The sequence below is a fragment of the Aplidium turbinatum genome, chromosome 11, assembly GCF_918807975.1.
Source record: "Aplidium turbinatum chromosome 11, kaAplTurb1.1, whole genome shotgun sequence".
NCBI lineage: Eukaryota > Metazoa > Chordata > Ascidiacea > Aplousobranchia > Polyclinidae > Aplidium > Aplidium turbinatum.
Genome location: NC_137482.1, coordinates 10171989 through 10197071, shown reverse-complemented (window position 1 = coordinate 10197071; position 25083 = coordinate 10171989). Strand labels below are relative to the sequence as shown.

At 37.9% G+C, this 25083-nt stretch overlaps 1 protein-coding gene across 1 annotated transcript; it reads right to left on the bottom strand.

Annotated features, from left to right (window-relative positions):
* Positions 1-675: 675 nt before the first annotated feature.
* LOC145779550 (tudor domain-containing protein 3-like) lies at positions 676-14998 on the bottom strand. The gene is made up of 16 exons (XM_082591161.1): positions 14890-14998; positions 13667-13763; positions 9829-9894; positions 8981-9144; positions 8498-8639; positions 8310-8381; positions 8038-8224; positions 7815-7909; positions 7405-7630; positions 6690-6809; positions 6425-6595; positions 5923-6028; positions 5428-5851; positions 4804-5169; positions 2693-2812; positions 676-2503 (listed from the first exon to the last, which is right to left on the bottom strand). The coding sequence occupies exons 1-16, from the start codon at positions 14925-14927 to the stop codon at positions 2339-2341; spliced, it is 2559 nt and encodes an 852-aa protein (XP_082447287.1). The 5' UTR covers positions 14928-14998; the 3' UTR covers positions 676-2338.
* Positions 14999-25083: the final 10085 nt, after the last annotated feature.

The following is a 25083-nucleotide window of genomic DNA, read 5'->3' as shown; positions in this document are numbered from 1 at the left end:
GTAATACCATTTAATAGTTGTGAACTGAAGACACAAGCACTGAACTGCGCACAAAAAATTTGATAAACATTTTCGATGGCCAGTTTAATCAATCGTCAATTTTTTACAGTATGCACCGACATGGTTACTCTGGAGATGAGGTATGATTTATAACAGCGCAATGGTCCGATTAAAGTTTCCTAAAACCATACTTTCTCATCTTCCACAGCCTGGTAATGATAGAACCCGTTGTGTCATTTGGAAATGAGACAGCAAGGGAGGAAACCCGATGTATAGAAAGTGTCATTTTTGGTCAGATTATTAGCAATAGTTCGAAAAGTTAGACAAGTCAGCCATAACTACGCCAAATCACGCGTACATGAGTTTGAATAGATGCAAACGTTATTCTTCAAATTAGTATTCTGAAGTTAGTGGATTGCCTAAAAATGACGATGCAGACATCAATGAAATGTTCTGCAACAGTTTATAGACTCTACACGAATTAGCTAGATTGGAAGAATTTTGTTGTAAAAAAAACATCAGTTCAGACGTACATAAACTAACGTTTGTTTAACATGGAACGTCTGAAAAATGCTCAAACCGTTGTGCCAAGTACCTTGGCAAGCAAGGTGCAACATCAAAATGGTTCCTTTATTTCTTGTCACGAATGCTGCTCGACAGAGACATACAGAAGTTGGAATATTTTTATTGTTTTAAAAGAAATCAGATCACTCAGTAACCGAACACAATCAATGATAAATGTGAAACAGGTTAGTTTTATGTTTCAATACTAATCGTTTGTATCAGCCAACTCAGTGCGACTGATGAAGCACCACACCTGACACAGCGACGATCAAGGCGATATCTAGCACAGTGGAAGCGCTTTGTAACTGAAATCTAAACAGCGCTTAAAAATGATTCATTCTTAAAAAAAGATCTTCATTTTATAAGAGCAACAACAGCCCATCAACAATCACAAGTTATGAAATACTGTATGCTGAGTTCCGTATCAACGGCTTCAGCGGGTAACTTAACTAAAAAGCAACAATTTCGCTAAAAAATCCACCTTAAGACAGTCAGCTAAAAAATCAGCTGAAAACTTGTCTTACCGCCACAGTGACTTGGTGGCTTCTCCACGACACCTTTCAATGCATATACAGAGGTTACTGTTTCTTTTTGCAAGTACGCAAGTACAAGCTACGAAAAAAAACAGCTTTTCCATACACTGTGATAACTTATTCTAGATCACTATTATCGTGCAATACATTCTTTTAGGCGATGGTAACCTATCGTGACAACACAATAATGCTTTATTTTCGTCAAACTATTGACAATTATTGAAGGTAAAAATTAAGAAAAAAAAACTAGTTCGTGTCATAAAAACCTGTTTGTCGAACGAAAAACGATAATCAAAAACGAAAATTGAAGACAGTCAAAAATCAACTACGTAACCAGTTACATTGATCTCTTTACATCGTTTCAAAGGTGTAAAAACGACAACTTTTGTCCACTGGGCAAAATCATAAGTAATTAAATAGCTCCGTGCAAGTCCACGATTTCAAAAAAAAACGGGACATCAAGGCACCTCAACGTCATGTAACCTGATAGCCAGCTCCAGGTGAGAACAACATTCACTGCATGCAAATATTCTCAATCTTGGTAATTTTATAGCTTCAACGGGGAAAACAAAGCAAGGCAGACAAATCTGAACTGCACGGCGTACTAAGTAGCCTGCATTCGAGATGCGAGCGAAACTAATTAATAGGCTCCAGGTGGTATTGAATTTTTCAATGCTTCTTTACTAATCCGAGACTTCACACTCATCTTGTAAGATGTGAGTATGGCTCTGTGCCGCCACCATACGGTATGTCACAAAATCATATCTTTTTGCGCAACTCTGACAAAGATTGAAAAAATGCACGTAATCACAAATGTGACAAAGTGTTTAGTTACTTTTGACATCGCGTGACGTATAAGCAACTGACGTAATCCAGGTACAGAAGTGCAGTAACTTTCGATTGTTTCAGTCGGCATGACGTAAACTTGTTAAAGGCGGATTGTTGCAGCTCAGCGAACTCTTGTTCCATTTCAAAAATAATTCCTGAACACGGCATTTTGAAAAAATCAATGGCTGAAAATAACGCTTGTGAAATATTTCAACTTGAAACAACAGGTGGTTAGCGTTCGTCTCGCCGGACCGAATGCCAAAACGTTACAACTTGAAGCGCTGCGCATTCGAAAAGAAATCAAATCTACTTCGAAAAACAAACTACACAATCTGGAAATCGTGTCACGGGGTCTTCTCTCTCGCAGAAGACAACTGCTTTTCATCCGAATTTTCTCGAAACAACGAGCTTGGCTATTGCTTCGTAGGAGGTTGATAAAGCGTCTGCGGGGGTCGCGTGTCTCGTCGCCTCTCCCTGTCCTGGTTCGGATATCGAGTCGGACCTTTGTGACCTCGTGTGAATTCAAGTCCGCCTACAGGTCCGGCATACGAACCGTTGTCTCTGGGAGGGCCAGACATCTGTAAAGTAAACTATTCATTTGTACTACGCTTTCGTGGTTTTGTATGCAAAAGAGTGATGCCATAGTCATTAAATGATGACAAAGTGACGTCAGAGTCATTAAATGATGACAAAGTGACGTCAGAGTCATCAAAGTGATGCCAGAGTCATTAAAAAACATCAAAGTGCTTGAGACAGCAGACACGAACCTCAGATCTCAAAGGTCGTATGTCCTTGAAAAGAACTTCTTCAGCATTTCCGTACGGAATGAAGGTGACCACTGCAGTAGGCTCTGTATGGTGGACGTCATCAATACGCGCGGTGTAAAACTGAATAAAATCAACACGAACTTTATGACGTGTGGTTTGTTTGCGATTTACACAAAAGTTGATTTTTAACGATACGTAAACATTGAAGTTAGAAATCGAGAAGTCGTTTCGAAAGAAATATTTTATGAAATGGCATCGAATTGTTCATAACTGGATGCATCACTACGTCATGAGGTGTAGGGATGCAGCACAACGGTTACAGTGTAAATTAGCAAATGAAAAACAAAAACGAAGAAAAATGGCTCAAATTTTCAAAGAGAATTTAACCATTTATTGAACACAATGACAAGAGTTTAAACATTTCAAATTATGGAGATGTTTTGTTGATGTTATTTTACGACCAATACTGTTTGTTTTGTTTGTCGTATCCAGGCTAACACCCGGTGGTTGAAGATTTAGATTAAGGGGCAGTTCTACTTGGAAAAAAAAAAATTCAAATTTATTTTATTTTATTGATATAGCCTATATTGGAGATTTATCGTAGATTCCGAATATGCAGTCAGTTTAAAATGTGAATAAAAATTTGCATTTTTGTGAAAATGTTAGTTACAAGATGTTTTGTATTTTCCCTTAGTTGTTGTGAATGGACATAGAAAAAAGTCACATTTAAAGTCAAAGGCATAAATTTACCTAATTCCATTTTTCAAATGCGATTTACTCAAAATCATGTTTTTGTGCACTAAAAATGTTTCTTCTAGAAAACTACTTGTCAGAATTGGCTAAAATTTGTAACAGATGTACAGTAGACCCTTACGGACATAATAATTAAGTTCTGTTTCGATATTCAGAGTAACAAATATTTTATTACCAAATCCTGAAGTCAAATTTACTCTCGATGCATAGCAAGTATGCAATTTTTTATTTAAAAAAAAATAAAAGAGTTAAAAAAAATCCCCTCTATCAATTTATGGCTAGGATAACCTATTAGATCACCATGCAGTTTGAAGTCCCTACCTCTAGCCATTTTCGAGTTTTTAGGGCTGCAATGGAGACAATCGGTTGGTTTTATGTACAAATTCAAAATGGTATAAACCCTTAATGGATTGCCCCAGCCTAACAAAGTAAATATTTTTGGATAGCTTGTTTCCTCCTTTTTTCCAGCAATATATGGTTTGCTGGGGTTTGTGGGTGAACTTTTGTGTGTAGCTTGTTATTTATGACAAGTACGAAAAATGCAATTCTAAGTAGAACTGCCCCCTTAACTGGACGGGAAGGCAAGGAAGCCAATCTTCGTGTCCACATTCAGACATGCCTTTAAGTGTCCTGCCAAAGACACAGCCGCATGCTCTTGAGCGGTGTCGAACCGGCGCCCTTACGATTGCCGTTCCAGGGCTCTCACCACTCGGCTATGGGGCCAACCAACCAATATTGTTTACATAAGACAAGTTATAATATTATGCAGCACAAGGCCTAGGTAGTTCGTCTGCAACGCTACGTTGACCTGGGCTTGATCCCAGGTCGAGAAAACAACAAAAAAACTTAAAAGTTCAGTACAAAAACCTTTTCGTCATGACAAGTGCAAGCCACACGTAAAGTCATCAGAAGATCGGTCACTTATGTAAAGTTTACTGTGCTTAAGGGAATGGGATTATCATAGGAATGCGAAACTACACCTGCTTTTAGCTTATCCGTCATATTAGTAGGGTTGTTGTTTTTTTCCAATTTACAAAATATTGCGCTTTTTATGGGTTATGTAAGAGTAGTGAAGTTGATTTTTAAGTAATGTAAGTGTTTTTTGTTGAAAGCAAGATTAAAGCAAGGCGTAAGGAAATTGTCAATTGCCCTTCTAGTGTGGCCGGAAAAACGAAGCTGCGCGTCCCGTAATGTATTGTCACTAGCTAAGGGAAAGACATGATCAAAAGACAACATCTAGAGATTTGTGCGGCATAACACCGAAACAGGCATCTAGATAATCTTTTTCAAGCGACCCAACGTTCTTGACAAATGAGTATCAAAGTTGCATACAAACGTGTCGTGATGCTTGGACTTACTTGATTATCTTCCCAATACTTTGCCTCGCACATCATACCGGGAGTCCAAACAATGTCTCGATGTTCACGGTCTGAATGCGAAGGGCTGTAGGAGTTATCAGAGGATTGGTTTCTGACTTGTTGTCTTTGGTCTTGATAAGAATGAGATGCTGATGAGTGCGATTGTCGGGTAACCATATGAGATTCAAAGTTTTCTGGATGAGGAGGATCAGGTGGAGGTTGCATAGAAGGATTTGCTTCCGTACCAAGATGCCGAGCGGTGTCGGCCAAAGTTAAACCTTTATTATGAGAAGCTACAGCCACCTTGTCACTTTGTTCGACACGGCTCTCAGCAGATGGTCTAGGGACTCGGTAGCCTTGACTAGCCTACAAATAAAAACAATAAATAGCAGCAAAGTATTACAAAATTCGGTAAATATTTTGAAGCACCCTCATGCATTAGTTTTATGCTGTCAAGGACTTGCTGCCGAAAATTTCAACCTAATATGACATACCTAACTATGAAAGTGTGCATTTTTATTTCTTACTGATGATTAAACGTATTAGTGAAAGTCAATATGCTTTGAACAAAAATCTTTCTACCATTCGAAAAACAAGTAGCCACCAGGCTTAATAACAACCAACCTTCTGCAACTGCTTCTTTTGGAATCGTGGAGGAAGTTCATTCTGATGCTCGTTCCGGGGTTTCCGAGCGTCGGATCGTTTCAAGAATCTTCCTCCTCTATTATTGCGGTGGCCATTATAGTTGTCATGTGACTGCGCAGGGGGGTAGTTATCGGCATCCCTAGGGGGTCTCCTTCTGTTGTCGCGATATTCTCTCCGGTCAACACCATCATGATAGTCATTTTCGTGATTACGTTCACGATCATTTGTGAAAGGTTTTCTGTCCCTTCGTCCGCCTCGGTCTCTCTCAGGGTTGTAGGAAGAGTGCTCATATCGATCATGGGAATTGTAATAATCCTCACGAGGGCCTTGTCTGTCTTGAGAGTATTTATTCCGTCGGTCTCTGTATCTAGGAGGATTCTGGGAAGAGTGATCTCTGTTGTAGCTGAAATGATAACATTCGATGAACTATCGTCGAGGAAAGGACAATACGAAAGTTTAGAAATAAAAACTTACTTTCTTCTGTCGTCATATGACTCATCATTTGCTCCGTCGTTATTCGCTTGTCCACGGTATTTTGCAATTCCAGAGTTTTCCCTTTTTTCGCTATTGGGTGGCGGGTCTAAAAACATGCATTAGGATGATTAATTCCAAAAGTAAATTCTACGGTCACAGTCGAGCGATTTCATCTAATGGTAGCTAATCACGGAATGCTTAATGTCAAACCGCTATCATACAACACAAATAATTGACTTTTGACTTGTATTTTTCTTTAAATAAAGAAACACGATTCTACAACACCGGTTCAAGCCTTGGATTGTGCGATAAAAAAGCGATCGTAAAAAGCACTTCTCTACCAAGCTGGACTTGGGTAAGATACTTTGTTAAAAGACTTCAATCGCGCTGACTGGAACTGTGTCAACGCTTTAGGCTTATTCAAGTATGCAAAACTTTCACAACTTCACTTTTACATTCCCGGTGCGAAGATAAATAGTCCGCACATACACAGCACAATTACCTTCAGTGCGTCGAACTTGTCGTTCAGGCGATGTCCCTCCTCTAGTCTCAACCAAACTCAACTGCTTGACATAAGCCAAGATGGATTCCTCCTGTATCGCCTCGTCTTCGTCTATCGTACCGTTAGCGCTGTTGCATAGTTTAGAAGTACCGGGAATGTCATTAGATTCACCTGAAAGACAATATCACAAATTATTATACAGTTACACAAAACGTAAAGCTCGCCTTAGTCTACAAGCAACGTCGGGCGAAAAACAATAACTTACTTGCGGGAGCATGCGCCATTTTTGGTTCGAAGAAGTCAAACAAAGTTGTGCTGGACGACTGACGCTGCGAGTCATCATCGTTGTCACCTCTGCTTCTGTTAGATTGGCCACGGCCTCTACCTAAAAGTAAAATTTCTAGACATTTCTTGCTTCTTCAAGCTGCGCAAAAAGATATCGCGCACACTCACACATCTCCATGGGCCGATGTAATTCAAATGTGAAATATATTTCTTGGTAGTGGCGCTGATATGTCGTCGCCTTTGAGGGACGCCAAGGGTCGTATCCTGGTACGACACCTGGATGTGCTTGTTTTCACAAGCAACATCGAGGGATAACCAGACCTTCTGCTTCATCTGGAGGTAACTGCCAATGCTATGTTCTGCAATTTGTTTCCAAGCACTACACCCCCAGAAAGACCAAGATAACCTACCACAATGGTACATAGTTAAGCAGAAAAGCCCAGTGCCAAAAATTGTTCTCAAAAATCTAAAAAGTGGACTGAAATATATAATGCAAACACCGCATATATAATTAACTGGCAAACGCCGTGTGTAAGTACAGCAAAAAAGCAGACTGCATCGTTCGAAGCAGCAGGACGGTATAACATAGTTAGTCAAGTTTATTTACATTCACTGATGCTGGTATGCATTTGAAATAGCTTTAAGTGGTGAAAGCATGTTAACAATAGCAGCAATAAACTGTATAACATAGTCACCTCTTTTATCGTTCCTCTTTCCTCTAAAGCTTTCATTTCTAGCTGGTCTCAGCACGCGAGATTTGTCATCACTGGTTGCTTGGTTGCCGCCAGGGCCGAGTAAATGCTCCAGAGCTCGCTCGAGGTTGTTGTTGAATTGGCGAAGAGCATCGGTCGCACGTTCGCGTGGAAATCCCATTTGGACAATTTTGTCGCAAGAATTTTCATCAATCTTAAAAGCACCTTGCTGAAAAGATGTTAGCTTGTTACCAGAGAAAAAACCGCACAGAGTAGAGTTACTGTGACGTTCAATACAGAAAAAAAGCTGTCTGAAATATATATACTAATCATCAACGTAACAGTATAGGTACTTGAAGAAAAATTAAGTTTAAAACATGTTGACTAGCTAGCACAGTAGATAAATGACTCACCTGTCTGTAAATGCCTTGGTTAAATTGTTGAGGTTCCGCTGGGTTTTTGCCATTATATTTTACGATTTCTTTCTTAAATGTTGAAGGGGTTGTTTCTGAAAATGACGAAGAAAAACATCGTTATAACTGACGCAATGGTGCCCATCTAAAGTGCTAAATGAGCAGAAACAAGCCGGATGGCATTGCAATTGCACCAAGCAAATAAACTTCAGGAAACACTCACTTTCGACCGTTCTTGCCTTTCCATTGGCAAACGTTTTCCCGGCTGTATCGGTCATGCTCTTTTTCACCTCAGCAATGGCGGCATGTCTTTGTTCGGTAAATTCCTTGTTATCGTCGTCGTCTTTTCCTTGCTTAGTGGAAGACTTTTGCAAGGACGGTTTGTTAGTGCTGTACTTTGAAGATATTTTCTGAAAATTGGCGTGAAATTTAGCACAATGTAGTATCCCGTCAACAAAGATATTATTGCAATGGGGTAACGGTATAAATACTCACATTTCCAAACTGAACAAACGGAGGGGGCGCATCGTCTACGTCTGTCACTGATCTGGAAAATCCACCAGCGTCCTAAGAAACAAAACAATACAATTGTTTAAAAATCTTAATTTAAAATAAAATATAAAAAAACGGTAAAAACTATCGCTTTTTCAACGTCCTATCTTTTTAAGAGCAATGCCCGGTACCTTCGTAACAATCCATTTATTGTAAATGCTTTCTACTCTCCCTCCAAGCGCAGAGACGTGATCGAAACTCAAAAGTAGAAATCCATTTCGTACTTCCACGCAACCCTTAATGCATATTTTTGATCCCGGTGGAGTTTCCAAACTACAAAAGCAAAAGTGTCATCACTTGCATTCATTGACACTTTCCTAGCAGAACAAAAAACAAAGTTTATCTTGGTAAAAAAATCACAGTATTATTAAATCATTGTAGAAACAAATTGTCCTATTTTTCTAGGCAATTGATATTGTCCACATACGCAGTATATAACTATCTACATTGTCTAAGCACCCAAAATAAACAAATGAGTTTTTATGCGAGATAAAACTAGTAATGAAACGACTGTGCAGTGTACACTGTGCAGGCGCTGTATGTCCAACTAGTCCTAGTACATCATTGCATTTCAAGACAGCGTAATGTTTAATCAAGGTGTTACAATTCTTTACCTTAGCTTGTTTTGGAAATTCCCGTGTTCCAAGCCAACACAGGTTTTATGGCCGTCAGTCAAATGAACTTGAAGCATTCTGGGGGCAACTGATGAAGTTTCGTTTGCTTTTGGAGCAGCAGCATTGCGAGTCTTAACAACTTGCAACACACAAGGTCCATTGAACTGAAATTAAGCATACAATTATACATCATAGGCAACAGGTAAATGAATACTAAATAGGCAACATAACATACGTAAATTAATCCATCCCATAAATTTCTATTAGTAACTAGATTGCATTCAAAACCAAAAATCATTCATATAAATCTCAGAATTCGTAAAAAAAAGCAGACTATTGCCACTGTTGCAGATTTTTGCTGACAGTTCAACTAAAATGTCTCTTATATCAGTGAAAACAGTGATTTTAAAAAATTTGAATCAGACTGTTAGCAGTCATGTGAATTTGAAAAAATCGGCCAAATCTCTCTAGTTAAGAAGAATCCAACAAAATAGTATTGTGCACTGTGTGATGTCAGTTATGTTGCATGTTATTGTTTATATAACAGTGGCACAAAAATCCTAATCTTTTTTCACAAACCCGACATTTAATTCAACGTAAATTATGAGCTTTTAAAGGTCAACGCAGAATAAAATGTGCATCAAATCTATAATGTAATTTAGTGTACGTACAGTTCTCTTCGAACTTGTCTATACACAAAATGAAATGCAACACATGGGAGCAATTGTGTACATTAAAATGTCGTCACATCAAAAACGTTATTAAAAAGTGAAACACTAGACAAAGTGAATGTTTAGCTTAGCCATGTCATAATATAATGTAGATACTTCTAAGAAAATGCACAGCACCTCTTTAATTTTGCCTTTATTGAGATCTTCTGGTAAAACTTTACTGCCTATTTTTGTCAAATCCAACTGCATAAAATAAAAAGGATAAGAATAAATAATAAAGAAAAGATTAAGAAAAAATAAGAAAGAGTCAAGTACATATTCTAATATGTATTTAGTGGTGTGAATCATTTTTAGGACTGTTCTTTGACGAACTGTATTTTCACTTTTAAAACGCAGGTTTTTTTTTACATTATACAAAAATTGAAAAGAAACAGAAAAAAATTTTTTTTAAACAAAATGCCCTGTAACTAAGTTTAACTTGCATCAGTTGATACAGATTAAACTTAAAAGCATATAAGTTGATACGAGTAGTCACCTCTCCAACTAACCTCAAAAAGCATACATTCACAATATATGATACAATCCACGTTGAAATTAATCTGATGGTTAATAGGGCACTTGCCGAAAAAGGCTCTCGCCGAATAGTAGCAGACCCCAATGAGGTAGATGTAAATTAGCTGATAGCTTGCAGGTATTAGGCTATAGCAATATCTAGCAACTTTAATTGAAACATTTTCGTTGAGACTTCATTCGATCAACCGCTAACTGTTAATCATAAAACACCATTTGACAACTCTTTTATTTTTTGGCTGAGACTTTTTGGCTGAGACTTTATTTGATTAATCTCTTTTATAAACTAATCTCTTTGAAAAAACAGATGCCCCTGTGAAATTTTAGAAATCTCTGAAAAAGGCGGATTCCAAATTGGGATTTTTGTGAATTAGATCCTGAAATAGTAGCAGACCGTGATTATTATTAACCTGTGTTGCTTGAAAATTCCATAGCAAGCAAAAATCATATAAAAAGGTAACTACAAAAACACTTTTTAAACATCTCTACTTGTATTATATACATAATTTTATTATATAACTGCACACAGGACGCCACTGTTTCGATCTTTAGGTTTCCTCAGAGCAGTAAATCGTACACTAGACAGGAATGCCTCATTACCATTAGGCCTATAAGCAGAGATGTAGGTATACGCCGCAGACTTGCGGCATAGACTTTTAGTTTGTAACGCTAACGCTTGCGGCCACATTTTTTTGGATAGTTTGCACTTGAGGCTACGCCGTAAAGTTTTCACGTTTTTTTAGCGCATAGCGTCAACGCATACTTTTTAATGTATTTTTTTCGCTACAACATGCCAATACCTTCCAGCGCTGCAGTTGAAAGAATGTTTTCAATGGGCAAAGACATATTGGAACCAAAACACAGCAAAATGTCAGATGAACACTTTCAGATGCTTGTGTTTCTTCGTGGAAATTCAAAATAAAACTTGTTTGTTTCGAGTGGTTTATACCGTGTGCATGGGCGCCGATCGCTCTCTAAAATTGGTGGGGACATTTACTAGGAAAGGTGGAAAGCGGTGACGAGCAAAGCAAGCTAGAAAGATCATGGGTCTGTTCTGACAAACAAACAAATACAGTAGGTACAAGTTTAATGCGATGTGTACTTGTGTAGCCTATATATTTTAACTGTCAGCGTCAGCATTGGACAGCAGGCGTCTAAACACTCGGCAACTAGTCTCCGGCGAATTAAAAACGAAGTCCTTGGAGGTTGAGCGAATTCAAAACTTTGTTTTGCACATGACAGACCATTGCATGATTTAGCCGTTTCTGTGTCATGGTAGATCGTAACCAAGTTTTGATACGTCGCAAAGTTGAAAATGACCGTTCAGCTGAACACTAGTTGGCTGGTGAAATGAGCAAATATCGCACAAAAAGTTCCACTTGCGGAGAGATTTGCCGAACAGCGGATGGCATCTTCTTGAATATTATTCGAAAATCTTCCACCGATTTTCCATTGTAGGTTACTGCTTCCGAAGGAAGCATAGTTCTTGTGCAAGAGACTCTGTGTGAGAGAACTCAGGATAATGGTCTACCACATGTGATTGTAGTTTTCCACTAAAGAGTGATTCTTGTAGAATTTTGTAGTGCTCAAGATCGATCGACTTGAAATAGTCAGTAAGATTTTGCTGCGCGCTGTCAATGACTGCAAAATACTCTGACCGATATTTCGTCTCTGGTGTTTGAAGTTGAGGAGGTTGACCATGTCCATGCTGAAGACAATTGGGATTTTTTGAGACGTGACAATTTCAATGACTCAAGGACAAGGTTGCAATTGCAATCCTCCATTAACCTCTCAGCATTTACAAAGACACGATGAAATTCTTATTCACTGCGTAGATGGCGGAGTTCAGCACCTTCAAGCATGCCAGCCACAGTCACCGTGCAACCTTGCAAGGCTTTGTTAATTAAAATGTTCCAGAGACTAAATGACAGACAATGCCGCTAACAACCTTAGCACACTCGACACCGAGAAAAATATTTTAAAAGCCAATTTAGCAGACGTTGCTACATTTGAATCAAATTGACTCACGGCTGCTTCCGAGGCTTCCAATACTGAGTTATAATTATCAAGCACTGCTTTTACAGCAGCTGCACGCATGAGCCTACTGTACTACATGCTTGTACGACTTTCTAAGTAATTCTAATACTCTGCACTGTCTGGAGTCGGACCTGTCTGGAGTCGGACCAAAACAAATACAATTTGCGAGTTGCACCAGGGTTTTCCCGCATAACAAAACATTTCTACTACGGTCGGGGTCCTCTCGTATAAAACAAAAATTTTGTCCCCTCCTTTCAATAGATTTTAAACGTCTGACTAATAAAATTGTGACATTCGGTTAATATTTTCCCTTTTACGATATAAAAATAATGTAGAAAGAAGGCGGGGACATGTAAAAAGATGGTAGGGACATGTCCCCACTGTCCTATAGGGATCGGCGCCCATGACCGTGTGAATGTTTGGCGCCTAGCAAACAAAATTAGTTTACGCTACTGTATGGGGTCTGCTACTATTCGGTGAGTCCAATTCGGCGAGTCTGATTCGGCGAGTCTGATTCGGCGAGAGCCCTATTTGGCAATTTTTTGAAATTTTTTTTAAAAATTATTGGGTACCGTAACCTAATTATCTTTGCCGCTTTTACATCGTTTTAACATCGCTAAATGTTGAAATAAGACCCTAACCCTACCCCCTAACCCCAACCCCTAAAACGGCAATGATAATTAGGCTACGATACCCGATAATTTAAAAAAAAAATTCAAAAAATCGCCGAATAGGGAACTCGCCGAATCGGACTAGCCAAATTGGACTCGCCGAATCGGACTTGCCAAAACGGGCCATTCGGAGTGTATGCGCTGACGCCGCCAACTTTTTTTACAAGTTACGTTGACTCATACGGCGTATGGTTTTTCGAACGTTTGCGCTGACGGCGTCAATATTTTTTGTATGTGCGTACATCACTGCCTATAAGTAATGCAGCGTGGTGATTTCTCTATTTGTGGTATGCAATGAACCACATTCGGGTACTTTCACCCATCTTGCCAAAGTGCTCAAACTGCCGAAGCGGTGAGCTATGCGCAATGCAACAGCAAGATGTCTGCTAGCAAAGTGCTCAATTGGTGAACCAAATATATTATTCTGCTCCTCCACGCACGGTTCTGCAAAGTCATGTTCATGCCATTCTTCTTCTTTCGTATGAGAGGTTGGTTTTTTAGACTACGTTTCATTGGGGTCAAATGTCCTGGCATTCTTCGAGCAGCCACTTGATTGTAGAGTCCTTCAGCATTGACAGGCCAACTGCCTTTGTAGGAGTAAAGTAGTTACTCCTTCATGCCATGATAAACACATTTAAACTAAACTTTAGGACACAAACTAGTGCAAAATTAATACAAAATCACTTTAGATGCACTTGTTATTTATTAACAACAACATTATGAGTACTGGTACCTACATTTAAAGCACATTTGGTGATCTCTTTTAAGGAAGGTACTTGCTGGTTATGACCAAGTTCTTCTTGACAAATTGCCAGTCCATCATCACTGAGATGCCTGATAAGACCACAAAGTAGAAGTATTTTGTTATATATATTGAGCCTAAAATTTTGATCAAATTTCATTTTTGGTCAGAAATGATTTGTTGGTTTATATGTGTTCAACTGTTCATTGTTCAAGTACATTGTGCAACCAAAATAATATTATTTTAGTCTTCATTGTTCCATCACAAGAAGTAAAATCGTTTTGTTCAATTTTGGATTTTCTTAATCAAATTTACCATCAATTTGTTATCATAGATTACTATCATAGATTATAGATTACTGAAAACTGGCATCATTACTCCTTCAATTAATATTGATAGCCTACACAATCATGGTCAGTTTGATATATATACAAATCAAGTTTAATTAAAAATTTTAGTTTAAAGAAAAGTTTAAATTTCAGTTTAAATAAGTTAAGTGAATTGAGTCAACCATATTTCTTTGACAAAATGTGAGATTTAGACAAGAGATAAAAAAGAATCAATATCCTGTTCAATTGGATTTAAATCTAATGAGAACTTGTGTCCTGAATTGCCCATCCCTACACTTACGGTAGCTAACCACTAAGTATCTTGAATCTAAAAACAAAAAGTACAATTGTCATTTCAAAGACAATGACTGCAGACAGAGTTCAACCTTCTTAGTCTGATCACTGATCAGTGCAGTGATGATCAGGCATTGATACATTTAATAAAGAGAAGGAAGTGGCTATTTTTCCACACTTTTTGCCATGGTTACAATCAGATGTTGCCAGAGTTAGGATTAAAGCTAGGAAGGGTTAAGGCAAGGGTTAGAGTTAGGAATAAGATTAGGGTTTTGATCTTTGCCCAGGACTAAAAAAAATTTCCAAAATACAAGTTTTGTTTTCAACAGCTTTAAACTTTTCTCAAATTAGGGTTAGGGCAGAATTCCTTATCTGGAAACACTATTGAGGCTATTATTACACTATATAGTGTAAATATAGCCATAGCCTGAGAAACAGAATTGAGAAACAGAATTCTCAAGAGAAACTGAATTGCTTCCATTCTTTTCAAGCAATTGACAACAAGTATACTGATACATTTGGTGTAATTTACCAGTCAACATACCCTTACCACTTCTCAGGCTTGTTGGCCTACATAGAAAGATTAATTTCTTACCAGCCAATTTTTGTAAGTTCTTTTTTCAAATTATCCATTGACCACGCTTTTCACTTTTGCAAACTTCTGTTCTAACAGGTAGTTAAACACTTACTGGCAAAAATCTAATATTTAAAAAACTTAAACATGTAAACATTAGCACCAAAAAAGTGTATATATGATAAAAAAAAAGTCAAGACAATCTTCAAGACAAGTATGGTACCACACCAAGTCGTCGTAATGTAAAAAAGTTTTAATATAAACTACCCTACTCAATTGTCAAGTAAAAACGGTTCAGTTCAGTTGGTTTTTGTTTGTGACCATTACCACGAAAAACAATATATGTCAAACATTGCAGAAGTCTTGAAAAAGGTAGAAGCGACAAAACGTGGATATGTTTTTCACAATGAAAAATCAAGACAAAACTTTAAAGTTTAAAATCACAAAAAGCCGTTGTTCTTAATCTCCACCTGATGCCAAAAATGAAGCTGTTGGCTTTTTTGCAAACTAAATAAGCCTAACACTTTGGCTTTTTATGTTTACAAAGATTCATCATCAAACAAACCGAACCAAACGATTGAAACAAACAAACCAAGATTCATCAAACAAACCTAGCCATTCGCCAAATGATTGGAAGTTGAAACAACACCACCGTCATTCTGGCAGAATAATTTTTCCGCTTTCCGCCTAAACAAGTATCCGTGAATAAGTGCGAGGTATAAAATGAGATCAGACAAACATTCGAAAAATCTTAAATAAAACTATAATCCGCAACACGTGCCACTTAAATTTTACATGCATCGGATTCAGTATTAAATTACCTTTCCAGGGATGTGCACCAATAGGTCGGCATTTGGAAGGAACTCCCAGCAGAACGCTTCAAAGATGGAGCATATATTTACGATAAACATTAAAATAATACGATTTTTGCATAATAGACACCACTCCAAACATCTTCGAATAAAACTATAATCCGCAACACGTGCCACTTAAATTTTACATGCATCGGATTCAGTATTAAATTACCTTTCCAGGGATGTGCACCAATAGGTCGGCATTTGAAAGGAACTCCCAGCAGAACGCTTCAAAGATGCAGGAGGATATATTTGCGATTAACATTAAAATAATACGATTTTTGCATAATAGACACCACTCCAAACATCTTCGAATAAAACTATAATCCGCAACACGTGCCACTTAAATTTTACATGCATCGGATTTAGTATTAAATTACCTTTCCAGGGATGTGTACCAATAGGTCGGCATTTGGAAGAAACTCCCAGCAGAACGATTCAAAGATGGAGCATATATTTACGATAAACATTAAAATAATACGATTTTTGTATAATAGACACTACTCCAAACATCTTCGAATAAAATTATAATCCGCAACACGTGCCACTTAAATTTTACATGCATCGGATTCAGTATTAAATTACCTTTCCAGGGATGTGCACCAATAGGTCGGCATTTGGAAGGAACTCCCAGCAGAACGCTTCAAAGATGGAGCATATATTTACGATAAAAATTAAAATAATACGATTTTTGTATAATAGACACTACTCCAAACATCTTCGAATAAAACTATAATCCGCAACACGTGCCACTTAAATTTTACATGCATCGGATTCAGTATTAAATTACCTTTCCAGGGATGTGCACCAATAGGTCGGCATTTGGAAGGAACTCCCAGCAGAACGCTTCAAAGATGGAGCATATATTTACGATAAACATTAAAATAATACGATTTTTGTATAGTAGACACTACTCCAAACATCTTCAAATAAAACTATAATCCGCAACACGTGCCACTTAAATTTTACATGCATCGGATTCAGTATTAAATTATCTTTCCAGGGATGTGCACCAATAGGTCGGCATTTGGAAGGAACTCCCAGCAGAACGCTTCAAAATGGAGCATATATTTACGATAAAAATTAAAATAATACGATTTTTGTATAATAGACACTACTCCAAACATCTTCGAATAAAACTATAATCCGCAACACGTGCCACTTAAATTTTACATGCATCGGATTCAGTATTAAATTATCTTTCCAGGGATGTGCATCAATAGGTCGGCATTTGGAAGGAACTCCCAGCAGAACGCTTCAAAGATGGAGCATATATTTACGATAAACATTAAAATAATACGATTTTTGTATAATAGACACTACTCCAAACATCTTCGAATAAACCTATAATCCGCAACACGTGCCACTTAAATTTTACATGCATCGGATTCAGTATTAAATTACCTTTCCAGGGATATGCACCAATAGGTCGGCATTTGGAAGGAACTCCCAGCAGAACGCTTCAAAATGGAGCATATATTTACGATAAACATTAAAATAATACGATTTTTGTATAATAGACACTACTCCAAACATCTTCGAATAAAACTATAATCCGCAACACGTGCCACTTAAATTTTACATGCATGGGATTCAGTATTAAATTACCTTTCCAGGGATGTGCACCAATAGGTCGGCATTTGGAAGGAACTCCCAGCAGAACGCTTCAAAGATGGAGCATATATTTACGATAAAAATTAAAATAATACGATTTTTGTATAATAGACACTACTCCAAACATCTTCGAATAAAACTATAATCCGCAACACGTGCCACTTAAATTTTACATGCATCGGATTCAGTATTAAATTATCTTTCCAGGGATGTGCACCAATAGGTCGGCATTTGGAAGGAACTCCCAGCAGAACGCTTCAAAGATGGAGCATATATTTACGATAAACATTAAAATAATACGATTTTTGTATAATAGACACTACTCCAAACATCTTCGAATAAACCTATAATCCGCAACACGTGCCACTTAAATTTTACATGCATCGGATTCAGTATTAAATTACCTTTCCAGGGATGTGCACCAATAGGTCGGCATTTGGAAGGAACTCCCAGCAGAACGCTTCAAAGATGGAGCATATATTTACGATAAACATTAAAATAATACGATTTTTGTATAAGAGACACTACTCCAAACATCTTCGAATAAAACTATAATCCGCAACACGTGCCACTTAAATTTTACATGCATCGGATTCAGTATTAAATTACCTTTCCAGGGATGTGCACCAATAGACCTTTTGCATAACAAACCAACAGAGCGTGACGTTGGAGTCGTGAACGACTAGCCGCTGTTTACAATGCTGTGCGCTCGTGTTATAGTGGCGTAGTTTGCAGGCGAATAAATTGTTTAATAACGATTGCTTGAGCATGGCTTGAGCTGTTGTTGTGTGGTTTTTACTGGCGTGTATCAGTGTTTTAGCATAATTTGCCTACTAGAACTACCCAAGCCCCATGATCATCATCGACTGCACTGAAGTAGTCTACGTTTCGAAACACTATCCTCACTTCACCGTCGGTCGCAAACGTAACTTAAGTAGACTATTAAAGTAGACTAAGCACAGCAAAGGCATTAGTGGGAGTTGATCTAAATGGGTGTATTATGTTTGCATCTCAGTTGTAGGCTACACTGGTAATATGAGTGACGAGGAAATATCTCAGAGAAGTGGATTTTTTCATCTTTTGAAGCAGATCACATGAGGTGTAAACTTGGACAAACAATCAGAACACACACAAAAGGAACGATGAGCCACAGGCGAATAACTGCCGGTTGAGAGATGGATTGTTACGTTTGATTCTTAAGGCTTCCATGATCTTAGTCTGAAATTCAGATCTGCCTCGAGAGATGATTTTAAATTGGTCGATCGAGACATTGTCAGTGCACGTTTCACAAGAGGCGATGTGCTCTTTAAGTGCACTTTTGGTTGTTAGGTTTGGATTTTTTAACAATTGAAGTTAAATATTGCATACAAGTCTTTTATGAACAAATTACAAAGAAAATAAATGTATTAATGCCGTTTTATAATGTTCAAAGGCAGTCACGTGAGATTGTTTCGTGGTGCAAGTTTTGTTCTTTCTGCGGACCCAATCAATTTGATAAAATGCTGCGCTTTGTGCCTTCTTTCCAAGTTATTTCCCACATAAAAACTAGCTAACGCGGCTTTCCCTTTCTTTTTCATCTGACGCTGTGTATACTGTAGCCTACTACCAAGTGAATTATTGGACATAAGTTTGTTATGACCTTCTAGTTACTAGCCTACTGTTTGCTAATATCGTTGGTTTGTCCTATGTATCGTTAATGTCAATACAGATTAGACCCTACCGCTACAAACCAACTAAAGTGCGTCAATCTACTTGTCCCCAAACGAAGGGTCGAAGTCTGTTGTGGTTCAACCCTCGATTGACCGTGGCCGCAATAAAATGTATTCCGCCTAAACAACAAAATAAGGAAAACTTCTCAGCAAATAATATCATTGTATGAAATATTCATACGGACCATAACATTTACAAAGCACATTATCATACGGTAGTATTGGCAAACCAAATTGACAATCTTACAAAAAAATTATATACAACCTATTAAAACAGCAATTTCTTTGTAAATGAAACACATTTAGTTTGGAAGGTATGTTACATTAAGTTAATTGTTGCATGTGGTATGTTACGATAATAACTGGCGCTCGAAAGACACTATTCCATTAAAAGGAAGTTAGGTAAAAGTACGGTACCGGCGTATATTCATAAAGCACAGCTTGTGAAGTTGTGAATGAACCTCAAAACTTCAGACTGCTAAGTACTAGGCAGCGCCAGCATAGCAAGTAAAAATAAGTCATACCTAGTCTAATTCTTGGCCTCAGAATTTCATATAATCATGCTTATAGGCTCAATAATACTTTAATGCTTATTTCTTCCTAGAACAGACTGGGCGCTCTGGTCAGGCCAAATTGAAGTCAAATAGATTAGATTTATAAATTCTTATAAAAATTAATAGCAAGTTTTGTTGCTACTTCCAAGCTTCAACTATAATCGCTGCTTAGCGACTTTACTAAACTTCCAATTGTTGCTGACTGGGATGGCGCAGCAAATAAGGCGCTCGCCTTCCAATCATGCAATCCTGGTTCCACTCCCGGCTTAAGCTGGTTTGTGAAAAACACCGCTCACCTCTACCCAGGGTGTGATAAATTGGGTGGGCGTAGTTGCTGAAGTAAAGGCGGCCGAGAGAAAGGAACTGGCCACCCTACTCTCGTTAGTACCGAAGGCTTATTAGTATAATGAGAACCTTATCTTCTCATCCCCCGATGCTTGAATTCAAGTATGGGACTCACATTTTCACAGCAGGCTAAAAGAGAGACTCCTTTTTGATCATTGTATTGGGTGCAAATTAGATTTTGAAGAAAATGTAAGTCACAAATTTTGCTTTTACCAACCGATTTTTGCGCCCCTATCAATGAGGCGCCCATGGCTCGAGCCATGCCTGCCACACCCTAGGCACGCTACTGGGTATATCACTTATTATGCCAAATGAAGGCAGCTTTTCTAATGATTTCATCCAGTCACACATTGCAGCTTATATCACAAACTGTAACAAAATAGCATTTGTTAATTATGCCTATGAGCTACTTGGAACACTCAGGAATAGGCTGGCGCAAAATCTCGAAAAAATTTTTTTTTTCTTTTAAACTTTTCGTCAGTTTGGAATATTGTTCCTTTTGGTAAATGTATCTCCTACACCAATTTTCACAAAAAAATATTAACGTTTGACCCTGGTTCACCTGGTTTGAATTTTTTCAAAATATTGAATTTTCGCTTATTTCTGAAACTGCTCACCCGCTATTTTCTAATGCACTCTAGCATCTTAATGGACACAACAAGAGGCAGTAACACAAACTTGTAGCAAGCAAAGTGGTTTAATTAGCAGCTCCATGAACACTGACACCTGTATTACTCTCAAAATATCGAGTTCTACCACATTTCAGACATGATTTTCTTTGTGCACCCTTCACCGTAGTAAATATATACTGCTTTCAGTTTCTTGAATCATTTGACGATGTTTATCGATTTTCACAGGCCAACAAAACTTTTTTTTATATAAAGGCAGTCATTTTAAGGTCATTTTAAGGTATTTCGAGGCCCCTTATTCTGAAAATGCACTAAGTTTTCTCGAATTGGCTCTAGTTTTTGAGTTACAGCAAAAATATTTTTTTCGTAATTTTGAGGCCCTATAGATTTAACGTCGTGTCGTTTACTACATAGACAAAACTGGAAGTAATCCCAGGCACATTTCTGAGTTGTATAAACGCTATTTGGAACCAATCACGTTGATTACAACCCAAACAAACAGCTATTTAACGTTTAGTGGCCTAGTAACAATCAAAATATGATGTGAAGTAAGCCTGAGAATACAAGATGTAGAATCTATAACTTTCGTTTTGCATTAATATATTTGTTGACTTCAACAGTATCAGACTGACTAAGTAAGCTACTAAGTACAAACAAAATGCATACATTGTTTTGCTTAACAAACTAGACAAATAAGCAAAACAAAGCTATCGATGAACAAACGCAACTCTTTATTATGATTGGCCTACTGAGCAACACCCCATCAAGGTATGAAGGCCATTTATATAATTACAGAATACAAAGTTGTTTATTCAGTAAAGTAGCCGCTTAGAATTTTATCCTTGCTGCGGAAGAACGTAATCTTGGCCTTGGAGTCAAGAATGCCATGTTGATCGAGATGAGGAGCCAAGATTCCAGCTACCACTTTTGATAACTAAATCTTTAACTACTGCAGTAGGTGGTAGAAATGGTTTTGAGAAAAAACTTGACCTTGCTCCAAAACACTACTGAAGGTATTGAGGTTACTCTCAGTCATGCCCGTTTTTCTATTGTTTCAAGCAAATCACCACTTGAAAATAGAGAGGGCAAACAAAAAACAGAAATGGCAACGTCCATGCAATGACTGCCTTGCACACTCCATGTAAACATAATGTTCCAACTTCCTTCGAACATCCTCACCGTGCAGAAGTATCAATTTTCATGGTGATGCCACGGCTTTCTTTATGCCATGGCACTCTGAACTTCTTAGCCTTGAGCCCAGAAACGGGTTTGCGTGCAATGTTTGCATACTTTATAGGAGGAACCCAGAACTTATCTTGATCACCCAGCTTCATGTCAAAGTAATAATAATAATAATGCTTGTTTTTATATAGCGCTGTATCTATCGCAGAATGCGTTGCTCCTCTGCGTTGCCTCATGCAGCAAAATATATCTGGGTTGTTTGTACAGCATCCTACTTGTCAAAGGCATATTTTATTAGCCTATATGCCATTTATTTAGCCTATAGACCAGAAAAAAACTTCTTGCAGCAAAGACTTGGCCTTAGTAAAGGCTTTAAAATAAAATTTCATTTGTACAGTATCCATTTCAGTAGGCCTACCTATTCAATATAAAGCTGCATTCATAAACACATGACTTTCGGGATATTTTTCTTGTGATGTAGGCCTACTGATTCACAACTGTTTTCATTGAATATTTATGTCTCCCTTACGTTAAACACAGTTCATTTCAACCTGCTTGCGTTTTGAACTTTCCTGCAGTATGAACCAATTGAACTAGACAAGTGCAACTATGACATCATAATGGTAAACAGGGCTGAAAATAAGTAATTTACTAATTGAGAGCTTTTGAGAAACGATTTCAAAAATATTTTCATTGTCGAATATCTCGAAAACTAGAGCCAATTCGAAAAAACTAAGTGCATTTTCGGAATGAGGTGCCCTGAAATACTCTATAATGACTCTCATCTTTTGTGCCAAATTTTTTTGTTGGTCTGTATTATAAATTCACTGACTACGAAAAGGCTGTAAAATCAACTAAAATGACACTAAACGCATGCACTATTAGTGACTCACAGACTTGGAGTAGGGTGAAGATGTTCCACGTGAAAGTTAACAGAGGAAGTGACGTCAAAATCACGTGGTCAAATTTTGAGAAATCCCCTCTTCAGATATTGCTAAACCACTTCGAAATTTACTAATTTTTCAGAAAAATTCAGAATTTCTCCTTGGGTGAACCAGGGTCAAAGGTCAAAACCCAACAAAAATTTTTGGTTTACAAATATCAGTGAGCAAAATGGAACATTATTCCAAACTGACAAAAAATTTAAAGAACATCAAGGAAAATGAGCCACCCTACTCAGGAACCTATAAAATGAGCTTTTGGCTTAAAAAGAGTGGTTATGGTAGGCCTAGCTAGTGATTGGACCTGTGTGGATCAGACCTAAGTTACTTAATATACCTGGTTGGTATTGAAACATTACCATTTAGGCTACAGTAGTAGGCTAGTTTCCAGTTTTTAGTATGTCTAGTTAATAATTAAACAATAATGGCGGCTAAGTCTTAAAACCAATCGAGCCAGCTAGACTAAGCTGAGAATGCACGGAAGGGATGAACACGCACAGCAACTGGTCCGGTGGCCGTCCAAGGTCCTACACCTTACGTAGTCTGTTAACCAGCACTATGATTAAAACGAACAAGAACTGAAGTGTACCAATAACCTACAACAATTCATAAACACAGAAAAATTACTTTTCCCGGCCTGCGGCCTCACACTTGCTTGCAATAACAAGAAACGCCTTCATAAACCGTAGTAAACAAGCGATTCTTAACCCTCAGACTCCGCGTAACTCAAACGTCACGCTCTGGTGATTTTGAATGTGCAAATGGTCGGCATTTGGAAGGAACTCCCAGCAGAACGCTTCAAAGATGGAGGATATATTTACGATTAACATTAAAATAATACGATTTTTGTATAATAGACACCACTCCAAACATCTTCGAATAAAACTAATCGGTGTGATGTGCAAGGTTTTCCAACCGCGCCATTGAGGCAACCTCATGCGGTCGCTAGGTTTTTTGTTGAGGCAAGACCTATCGCCAGTAGCCATATTCTACCTGCCTGGAGTGAATCTATGACAGAACAATGATGACAACCATATGTGACAATTAATTGTGTCAGGATTTACATTAAATTTGAAGTTGGCGAGGTTGAATGCAAGCGTACTTTCTGCTAATGCTCCCATATCGCTCTTATTTGCAGTTTTTACAACTTAGGCCAGGGGTGTCCAAAGTCCGGCTCGCGATATGTTTTTCTATGACTGCGCCTGTTCTTTCACATTGCGTTATTTTTGACCCGCAGACCCACACTACGTTGTAGGCGCTTGACGGTGTTCAGTTCAGTTCAGTTGTTTTTTATTTCTGACCATCATATCAAAAAACAATAGGCCCCTACACGTCAACATAGCAAAGGTCGAGAAAAAGGTAGAAGCGACAAAACGCGAACGTTAAAACGTGCTTGTGACCGAAGTAAGTTATTAAGTTGAGAAATTTGGCACGGTCGCAACACCTTCAGAAAAATTTAAGATATAAAATGAAAATAAAAAAAAGAAACTGTTACAAAAAAATAAAATAAACAACATATATTTAGGCTATAGCTTTATTAGCCCAAATAGCTTTAGCTGATATAGGCCTATATGGACAGTTGGTATGAAGATCGGCCATGGTGCGTTATCAAGAGTGCTGATGGTCTTGATGCGTTTAGCTCATAGCAAAGAAGAGCAAGAGGTGCTTGCTAAAGTAGCCCACGTTTCAGAGCCATAGAGCATGACACTCCTCACACAACTGGAGTAAACTTCTCCTATTATGGTTGCAGAAGGAAATTGTTTGCTTGTGAGGATAGGTGTTAACAAATTGTTAATAATAGGTGTTAACAACAAATTGTGTTAAATTATTTCATGTGCTTTCAAACTTGTGTGGAGTTCTCGAAGTTGCAATGCCAGTTCAGTATAATACGTATTTTGTATTTCTGACCAACAAAGCGGAAAAATAAACTCCATATTCACAGCCGGGGTCTAGCTAAAAGTTGAGTAGGCCTACCGAATAGAAATTAACTACAGAACATTTTGAAGTTTATTATGGCAAAGAAAGATAGGCTATTGTAGTTTAAAAACAGCAGATAGTTTGGTTACCTGCTTCCTTCTGTATGTCTTTTAACTCTTTTATGCAAAAGCTAGCAATGGATGTCGTACAATCGCTTAATTTGCGTTTGCGACCGCCAGTTCTTTTCTTTTGCTTTGTACAAGTATCTGTGAAAAACGTAAAGCAATATGAAGACATGTTTGGTTGGTTTTTGAATCTTTATCCTCAGACTGACAAAGCCTCAATATGTAAGTTTCGCATACTTGTAGAGGCTTTTGAAACAGGACTGGTTACCGAGATTGACCGAGTGATGTTTCCGATAGTTGTTGGCGGAAAAATGTTCCATCCACTATAGGTGCCGCTGAATGGTA

What these genes read in the sequence shown, in the direction of transcription:
- LOC145779550 (XM_082591161.1), bottom strand. Translation starts at nt 14,927, where the DNA reads ATGGATAATTTGAAAAAAGAACTTACAAAAATTGGCTG. An exon ending in AATTTCCAAAACAAGCTAAG is followed by an intron (nt 8,640 to 8,980) that starts GTAAAGAATTGT and finishes TTGCTTTTGTAG; the next exon opens with TTTGGAAACTCCACCGGGAT. An exon ending in TACGACCTTTGAGATCTGAG is followed by an intron (nt 2,504 to 2,692) that starts GTTCGTGTCTGC and finishes TTTACTTTACAG; the next exon opens with ATGTCTGGCCCTCCCAGAGA.